The sequence below is a fragment of the Tachysurus vachellii genome, chromosome 11, assembly GCF_030014155.1.
Source record: "Tachysurus vachellii isolate PV-2020 chromosome 11, HZAU_Pvac_v1, whole genome shotgun sequence".
NCBI classification, from domain to species: domain Eukaryota; kingdom Metazoa; phylum Chordata; class Actinopteri; order Siluriformes; family Bagridae; genus Tachysurus; species Tachysurus vachellii.
The window spans coordinates 24,515,122-24,525,121 of NC_083470.1; the positions used below are offsets into that span (position 1 = coordinate 24,515,122).

The 10,000-nt window shown below is 42.4% G+C and overlaps 1 protein-coding gene across 2 annotated transcripts in view; it reads left to right on the forward strand.

Annotated features, from left to right (window-relative positions):
• Positions 1 to 10,000, forward strand: part of rimbp2b (RIMS binding protein 2b) — a 103,070-nt gene that overhangs the window by 64,623 nt on the left and 28,447 nt on the right. For both annotated transcript variants that reach the window (XM_060881472.1, XM_060881471.1), the window contains 6 exons: positions 374 to 394; positions 5,318 to 5,516; positions 7,497 to 7,672; positions 8,827 to 8,906; positions 9,012 to 9,121; positions 9,453 to 10,000. The exon at positions 9,453 to 10,000 is cut by the window's right edge and continues 388 nt beyond it. In XM_060881472.1, the coding sequence (XP_060737455.1) occupies positions 374 to 394; positions 5,318 to 5,516; positions 7,497 to 7,672; positions 8,827 to 8,906; positions 9,012 to 9,121; positions 9,453 to 10,000 (1,134 nt within the window). The remainder of the gene's footprint in view (positions 1 to 373; positions 395 to 5,317; positions 5,517 to 7,496; positions 7,673 to 8,826; positions 8,907 to 9,011; positions 9,122 to 9,452) is intronic.

Genomic DNA, 10,000 nt, shown 5'->3' on the forward strand with positions numbered 1-10,000 from the left:
AGACCCTTTTTTTGTGTGCAGTCGGACATCTCTATATCTATAGATACGTTATCGCCTCATCTGGAAATTTACAGCGAAATTTGTTTCACGCTTTCGTCGCTCATGACGTCAACCGGCGACTTTATTATTATTATTATTATTATTATTTCTTTTAATTTCCGCAGCACACCTTCTCATATCTGTGCATTTATATCCATATAAATGGTTCTCACTCATGTTTCAAAAGATGTTGCATGATTTCTGCATTATTTATTTATTTATTTGTTTGTTTGTTTGTTTATTTTTCTCAAATAATTCAGACTGTTTGCGAGAGTGATTTGGTTTTCTCACATCTCTTGTCACTGTCTTATTGGTCTTTCTTTGCATTATACAGAATCACTTGGACAGCATGCAGGTATTGGCCAGTTATTTTTTCCCCTTAACGTGTTTCTCCCATTTTTTCCCCCCCTTTCTTTCCTTCCCGCCCTTTTTCCGTCTCAGGAATGTGTTCCTCGTAGCGTAGCCTGTAGTCATCTTTCTATCGTCCTCCAGCCCAAGATGAAGAGAAGCTTGAAACGAGCTACGTTCATCTGTGGGATGTTTTGTATCAGTGTAAAAGTTCTTTTTATCTTTGTTTGGTTTGGTTTTGTTTATTAAGATTTGTTAAGATTTCATCTTTTAGTCCAAAGTTAAGTTAAACAAACCTGATCACGAAGACTTTAGTGCCAAAGATAGAAAACTAACATCCTTTCACAAAACGAGCGAGTCATAAATAGTCAGGCAGAAATGGACTCACAGCTCAAACGTATAAACTTTATATCACCGGAGCAAAATTGTTCACTGGTTGAATAAACGACTAACTTTAGCTGTCTAGCTAGCTTGGATTTTTTTTTTAGCGTGGATCAGATCATATAAATGATCTGTTTTTGTTTCACCTCCGTTGTTCCAACTGAAGCAATCAGCCATGACTGAAAGTCTGCGACACTCCAAAATCTGCTCTCTAAGGGTCTTTTTACACCCGGTCACTTTGTGTGTTGTCTCTGTTCCGATAGCTGTCTGATTTGTTAAAACTGTTCCATTTACATCAGGCCACATAAATGCGTCTCGGCGAATCGGATATCGATCCGATCTTTCTGCTCCCGCCCAAAATGCTAATATATTTTACCTCATTTCCGGGGTAATTGAAACAGAACACGCTTTGGTGTATGGGGTTGCTACAAAAAACAGCATTTACTGTTTGCTGCATTTTCGCTGGCGGCAGCAGTGCATTTTAAGACCAAACGAGACGCCTGGGTGAAAGATGGGAGCAGCACTGATGGGGAAACATATTTGTTTCTGGCGCGATGCACGACTCGTGAGTCACCTGCGAGTGACGTACTTCCGTTTGGGAGGAGTATAGCGCTGACGTATGTGGCTTGAACAACCACATTCATTTACACCTGTCCAGTTTCATCTGAAACGCGTCCCAGACCACCTCCTGAAGTGGTTTGTACCATCGGATTTATATCCGTCTGGAAAACGTTTCTGAGGGCATTTAGACCTGGTCTTTTTACCATCGGATAGATATCTGATCACAGAAAACGCATGAAGTGACCAGGTGTAAAAAGCCCCTTAATCTTTCCGTAACATCATCATGCTTCCCTCAGTGATATTTGGTATGACTCCGCCCCCTTGACACGCCCTTCCCCCCGCCCCAAAGTCTGACGTTTAAACGTATTGAAGTGATTCGTATGGGATCCGAAATTAAAAATACATTTAAAAAAGCTTATATTTTGTTTGTTTTTTCTGGATTTAATACAAATTATTTTATTAGTGAAAAGTTCCATGTAATAAATATTTCTTTGGAAATGTTACTAGAAAATTCACTAGGAATCGCTTCGTAATTGGTTTCGCCCCTAGTTTGGTTTTGCGTTTGCGGCAAACTACAAACGGTGTGTTTAAATTTTAAATTTGTCTATTCAAGATTTTCAATGCTGATAAATTTTATCGTTTTAATATTTTTTGTTCAGTATTTTCAATACGGTTTCAGACTTTTTAGTCTCGTTGTGCTTTTATACTCACTCTCTCTCTCATCTTCTACCGCTTATCCGAACTACCTCGGGTCACGGGGAGCCTGTGCCTATCTCAGGTGTCATCGGGCATCAAGGCAGGATACACCCTGGACGGAGTGCCAACCCATCACAGGGCACACACACACACTCACACACTCTCATTCACTCACACAATCACACACTACGGACAATTTTCCAGAGATGTCAATCAACCTACCATGCATGTCTTTGGACCGGGGAGGAAACCGGAGTACCCGGAGGAAACCCCCGAGGCACGGGGAGAACATGCAAACTCCACACACACAAGGTGGAGGCGGGAATCGAACCCCCAACCCTGGAGGTGTGAGGCGAACGTGCTAACCACTAAGCCACCGTGACCCCCGTGCTTTTATACCTTGAGAGTAAATCTGTTAGATATTGTAAAGATTTTGGGGTGTATTGAGTTAATAAGTAAAGTCTTGGCTGTTGGGCTACGTTTGGAATGAAGGGAAAATTGAGAAAATATTGACTTTCTCATTAAAACTCAACAAACTCTTGATATTGTTAATTCTGTTGAAATTAGAGATGAAATATTAGAATAATAAATTCAGTGCATGAGTCCAGCAGTGATTTCTGACCGGATTTCTGACTCTACATCTCAGTGAAAAGACTAACACGTTAAATAGTTTGTCTGATCTTTATATCACCTTCGATGACTCTGTCGTTTATTCAGCTCTTATTATATTCTGTCTCAAACTTCAAAACTAACAGGGTGAGGGATGATGAGGTTCGGTCACCTGTACCTCCTTATGTACTACATGTATTAGTCAAGTCAAGTCAAGTCAAGAAGCTTTTATTGTCATTTCAACCATATATAGCTGTTGCAGTACAATGAGAGTGAAATGAGACAACGTTTCTCCAGGATCATAGTGCTACATAAAACTAAGACAGGGCTAAAGACTTATAAGTAGTCTTAGCCACATAAAGTGCAACTGTGCAACCTGGTGCAAACAGTGCAGGACAAGACAAACAAGACAGACAAGACAGTGCAGGACAAAAGACAGTGCAGGACAAAAGACAGTGCAGGACAAAAGACAGTGCAGACACAAAGTTACAAGACAATACAAAAAGTACAAAAAATGCAATACACAAAAGACAATAAACAGTAAACAGTAACAGAAACAGCGCCGACCGACCAGTGTATTTACTGTATGTGAATACTGAATGTTCAAACAATATTTCATGCAGTAACATTAGAATGAACACAGTTTCTTAGCAGCAGCGTCATAAACACTGACGCTGTATAGCAGGCTTTATGAGCGCCTTATGACTGATTTAAATAACCGAGGAAACGAAGAGGAAATCAAAATTTCAGCGAAGAAAACAAATCAAACTAGACACAAATTTTTAAGCTTTCTCAAAGAATCGGCATTAAAATTGTGACTGTTTTACAAAATGATAATAGTTTTACGCAAGTAAAGCAGCACGACTGTCATTATTTTAGCTGATAATTAGCATATAATAAACAAAACAACATCAAATTCCAAATCCCAAAACACTCCAGCATGTTTTTTTTTGGTCCTTTTTTATTCTTCAGTATTGGATTTGAATGAGTTAGCTCATTGGTTAAGGATTTGGGTGACCAATCAGGGTCTGAGTTTCCTCGCCAATGATCGTTGTGCTGCGATGCGATTTTAAGAAGCTTAACCCGGAATGTTCTGAGTTCAGCCTCCATGTCTGGGTCCTTAACCATATTACTCATTTGTCTTGTTGTGTCCCGTTTCAATTTCGACTTCTAGCCAACGAGCACATGTACAAAATCAAGACAAACCAAAGGATGAAAACAAAAAAGACAAACTCTCTAAAACAAAATAGCGTGCTACCTAGTAAGGGACCAGATTCTAGCCAACATCCAGAGGAAAGTGTTAGTGAAAGCTTACTAACTGACCCTCTGCTCGTTTGTTGCATGGACCTCCTTCGTCTTGCTCGGATTGCTAACACAAACGCTTCAACCCCCAGTGAGACTGGGATGCTAACCACACACTGCTTTCTACTTTACATGTGTTTACAGCTGTGTCTCCAATCATATACTTACTTCTCTGTTACACTATTTATATTATGGCACATGGGACAATGTCACGTCCTACAATTCAAACACGTCCACCCCTATCGATCCGTCAAGTCCGGTCCGATCCCAGGACCCTTTAGTTTGCTACCGATTCTTGTTTAAAAGTAACAGTAGTCAAAGTTTTAAAGTATTACGTCATAGTATGTGACTTGAGACACGGCTTCCGGGTTTCCAGCGTTCTCATCAACCTTCGGCTGAACGTTCATACGTCATTCGTGCCGCACGCGGAGCTGTAAACAAGCTGACTACAGTCCCCGCACAATCCTGGTTAATTCTCCGTTCTGATTGGTCTATCAATGCGGCGGATCTGACTGCGGATCCAGATCACAGCTGCTGTAACGTAAAAGAATAGAAAGAAAAACCTCGAAGAAGTCGCCAACGCGACGATCCGAGAAAATCGGCTGCCGAGGGAACAAGAGTTATCCGTCTAGCTATCGTGGACACTCCAGAGCATTGAATTGAACTAGAAATAAATAAAAAGTACATGACGTGTTCTTTTCTTTCATTAACTGATAACTTTAGGAAGTAATAGTAACGGTAGGTTTCTTTATATATGCTCCGTTTGGACTCCCGAGTTCTGAACTAAATGTGTTTCTGTGGTATTTTTTGAAGAAAAAAAAAAACAGAACATGGACACAGACACACGTTTAAAAACTTAACACACATCTTAGACATAAACGTTCCTTTAAACAGATTATCTTTTTGCCCTACTGTTTCAGAGACTTTTACTCACAGTCCTTACACCAAAGCTGTATTTTTCTCAACTTCAGGCTAGACATTTCTCACAGCGAGGTTTGTGTTGGACGTTCAGGATTTTTGTCATAAATGGTCATTGAGATGAGAAACTAGCTAATGAAAAAAAAGAAAGCGCCGAAAGCGAAAAGGAGGTAACGTAAAACGTAACGTTCTGCCCTTTTGACCATGAGGGCAGGTGCGCAAGATTCCGACCAGGAAAGTCCGAGATTTTCCCAGGAATACTTTCAGTCACTTGTGTATAGTTTAGCCATGTTAATCTTCCTGCAGTTAATTTCTCGTTTTCTGTCTCCGTCACTCCTTTTTCCGCCTCCTTTATCTGTCACACTCTCTTCTACGCATCGCTCACTTTTCTTATTTATTTCTGTCCCCTGTTCTGTTTCTTCCACCCGTTTTTTTTTTTTGTGTGTGTGTGTGTCTCGCTCAGGCGAAGGTGAGGGAGTTGGAGGAGCGATGTCGGAGTCAGAGCGAGCAATTTAACATGCTTTCGAAGGAGTTGGAGCGATTCAGGGTGCAGGCTGGGAAGTTGGACCTGCTCGGGTCTGGACAGCTGACGGGAGGAGACTCGCCAGACTCGCCCAGCAAAACACCTTCACTTTGTGCTCTCCTCAACGGCCTGGGCAAGGGTGTGCAACACACACACACACACACACACACATATGTAAACTTGGACTTATAACCAAAAGGTTTCATGGTTTCAAAATCATTTGGTTGGATGATTATTTGGCTAGTTGGTTGGTCAGTTGGTCGGTTGGTTGGTTAGTTGGTTTGTTTGTTTCTGTAAGTTATTGTTGGATAACTCTCTCGTATCATTAAGAGGACATTTAATCCAATGCTTATTTTAAACTTCAATTCAATTCAAGTTTATTTGTATAGCGCTTTTTACAATGGACATTGTCTCAAAGCAGCTTTACAGAACATAAACATAGAACAGAAGATAAACATAAGGAGTAGTATAAAGAATTAATATGATAAAAATTCAAGATATATATAGTTCACAGTGTGTATGTATGTATGTATGTATGTATGTATGTATGTATGTATGTATGTATGTATGTATGTATATGTATTTATCCCCAATGAGCAAGTCTGAGGTGACTCAGGCAGCAGTGGCAAGGAAAAACTCCCTTAGCTTGTTAAAGGAAGAAACCTTGAGAGGAACCAGACTCAAAGGGGAACCTCATCCTCATATGGGTGACACTAGATGGTGTGATTACAAATATACAGTCAGACAAGTGTTGTACTGGTGTAAGGATCACATGGAGTTCAGATCTCCTCTTAGTATCACAGAGTCCAACTGGAGCTGGTAGATCTGTAGACTTTTATGCAGTAAATTCATGCAAATTGTTGAATCCAATATATAGACATGTTACTACTTTTATAGACCTTTATTGAGATCATCATTTATATATAAACAGAATAAACATCTGTGAATTTTATATACGATTTGCATGCATGGTTCTTACTATTGTTATGCAAGGTGAACACACAATGTAACACTCACTACAGACACACGCGAGAAGCGCTAAATAGCTTAGATTAAAAATGGTATATCTTATCTTATATTATATAATATTATCTTAGTGCTAATTAGAACTAGCTTAGTGACACCGTTGCTAAGAAATTAGGAAATGTGGATGCTAAGCATAAGCTAGCGAATGACTGGCGTTAATAGATTTTTTTGTAAAACTAGACATAGCTTTTGGGAATGGCAACAATTTTCTCAGATTTATTAGCAAATGACTGAGAAATGGTTCCAGTTCAAATAGTTATCATTTATTTTAAGAAGAACTTTCAGACAGTGTTGAAGTTTGTCTGTTCTGAGACCTAGAGACGTGAGGAAGCACATGGCAGCAGGTGTGTGGTGCTGCTCTGGACAAGAAATGGATATGGAGTCTATAGTCACGTACTGTAATGAAGCCATCGATCAGACGACGCTCGCTCTCCCCTGTCAGAACCCTGCGGTTATTACGTCCCTGTGCATGCTGGGAGCATGTAAAGCTGACCTTTAGCTGGAGATGGAGCAGTTGTATGGATGATTAGCTGTGAAGATAGATGGAGCTGCAGACAGACAGCACGTTCTGTGGATGTCGGTGGAACAGTAATACAGGGCGTGTGATAAAATTACTGGACTCGTAGGCATCGTGTTACTCTCAGGTATCAGATGATTCACACCGCAGCACTTTGAGTTTGATTGGACAGACGGTGCACCTCCGATGGTTGGCCTAAGCGGACGCTCTTGCTTGTTGGATGAAGTGTGTAATCATTGAGGAGATTATTTCACTTTATTCTTTTTTCTGTGAAGGAGTCTCCATTGTCAGTGCTTTTAACAGTCATTAGGACAGAGCGGTTTGTTAAATAAACTGTATTTGTCCTGTTGAGCCTAAAGACTAAGACAAAGAGAGAAAATGAGACATATCTTTGTAGCTACTACGACGTAAGTGATTACATGAACATCATTGAATGTAACTAGAAATGGATTATGAATGAAAACAAACGGGAACTAACGATGACTACTTGACGTCAAGCCGCTCCACCACTGATTTATGTTTCCTACATACAGTACACTGGATCATGGTATCAGCTGTGTGTCGTGTGTCATGCAGGAAGCGAAGGATCCTTGAGCAAGTCCGTGATCTCGGAGTTCATCCGACCTCTGCAGATGAGCGCGGGAGAGAAGGCGGAGCTGCTGTCCGTCAAACCCAGCTTCCTGTCGCGGAGCACGCCCTCCAGCCCCCGCCGAACCTGTCTTTCCGAGGTCCGGCCCATCTTCACTGCTGCTGTGAGTCAACCGGTCAATGTGTCGGTCAATCGAGCGATCGATCAGACCGCCATTACACACTGAATGTTCACACGCAGGACTGAGCATCGGACCGTTTCATTAGTGACACCAGGATCGGGTTTAATCGCATTAGTCAGCTGTTATTGTTGTTAGTAAACTAAAATAGAAAGCTGAGAATGCAGAGTACACCGACTGAGGGCGGTCTGAACGAAATTTACATCTGATCCAGTTTCTGTAGAGTTGGTGTGAATTTGATTAAGATGGTGTTTTTGGGGTCTAGCCCTACCGCTACCACGTCCCACCCGTAGTTCTGGGTTATGGTAACAAGATCTTAGAACTTAAATTTTACCTCAGCGTAGTCACAGAGTTTTGATGTAAACAGCATTTAGTCTTACTGCGGCTTTAACGGCCAGAGTGCATCGAGGTCGTGCATCGAAAACAGCCCAGTGGTAATGATCACAGCCGCAGTATGAGCGCATTTAATAACACAGTTTAGTCTAACATGCCAGGAGACTGGCGCGAACGTGTGTGTGTGTGTGCGTGTGTGTGTGTGTGTGTGTGTGCGTGTGTGTGTGTGAATGTGCGTTTGTGTGTGAGTGTGTGTGTGTGTGAGTGTGTGAGTGTGTGCGTGTGTGAGTGTGTGTGTGCGTGTGTGTGTGTGTGCGTGTGTGTGTGAATGTGCGTTTGTGTGTGAGAGTGTGTGTGTGTGTGTGAGTGTGTGTGTGTGTGTGTGTGTGTGTGTGTGTGCATGCGTGTGTGTGTGAGTGTGCATGTGTGTGTGTATGTTTGTGTGTGTGTTTGTGTGTGTGAGTGTGTGTGTGTGAGTGTGTGTGCTTGTGCGCGTGTGTGTGTGTGCGTGTGTGTGTGTGTGTGTGTACGTAGAATATGAGCCGAGGGTGTGAATTGTCCAATCTGTCTCTTCAGAATGTGTCCTCATGCTGGAATTATTGGCCTCCTCACAACACACCACGCTTCACCCTCCGTCCTGCAAAATACACACTTCATACTGCATATTAATGACAGCACACATAAAAAAAGTGGAGAAAAAAAAAGCACCAGAAAAAAGTTTTTTATAAATCTACTTACATATAAATTGCAAAGTGTAATGTCTAATCAGAATGAGGATTAATTTGATCTCCACCTTTCATCTTCAGATGGAGAGAGAGTTGAACCTGTCTCCTCGTGCCAAGCCCAGGTACACGGGGAAGGTCCGCCTGTGTGTCGCCCGCTATAAGTGAGTAATCTCTCTCAGCTTCAGCAGCTCACTGATCAGGTTCGGTGCTTTCACTAAGATGCATGTGGCATCATCTAACATCTGATGAATAACTTTTGTGTTCAGTTATAATCCATATGACGGCCCTAATGAGCATCCTGAGGCTGAGCTCCCCCTGGTGGCCGGGAAGTACCTTTATGTTTACGGGACCATGGATGAAGACGGCTTCTATGAAGGTGTGTGTGTGTGTGTGTGTGTGTGTGAGAGAGAGAGAATCAATTATACTTTTTGTTCTGTTTTCTACTTTTGATGGATGATTAATTCCCAGACCAAATTTTTTTATCTGCACTTAATAACATGATGATGCTGGAATTCTACATGCTCAGTTAGATGTGTGCTGAATGAACAATGAGGATGTCAAATTTATTCGTTTATTAAGAATGTGTTGTCACTCAATGTGTGTTGATCATGACAGTGTAATGTTCTGTAAGATGAAAATAGTTTCAAGTGTTCCTTAACAAATGTTTAAGTACATGTTTATAACATCATTACGTTTCCTTCGGTCAGGGGAGCTGCTGGACGGCCAGCAAGGCCTCGTCCCTTCCAACTTCGTGGACTTCGTCCATGAGGACGGCTTCGCCTCGTCCTCAAAAGAACCGTCCTACCTCAACTTCACCTTCAACCACAGCAGCAGCCCGGCGTCAGTACCTAGCAGCGCAGTGAGCACGCTCAGTACGCTGCTCTCAGAGAAACTGGAGGCCCTGAGCTCCTGCACGGGCACAGGGACGAGCAGCAGCAGCGGCGTGAGCAGCATGGGAATGGGCACCGAGCTGGGCGTCGTGGGTCCTGGTTTGGTTAACGAGCCCCTGGTGCAGTGCGGCACGAGCTCGAGCACAGCCTTGATGGACGTGAACGTGGATGAAGTCGGAGAAGACGTAGTGCCTTACCCACGGCGCCTGTTGCTTATCAAACAGCTTGCAAAGAGTGTGATCTTGAGCTGGGATTCTCCTCTGGTGCCACACAGCTGGGGATCCGTCAGCGGTTATAACGTGGTGGTGGACCAAGAAGTGCGTGCCAGCGTGCCATGCAGCGCTCGCACCAAGTTTCTAGTGGAG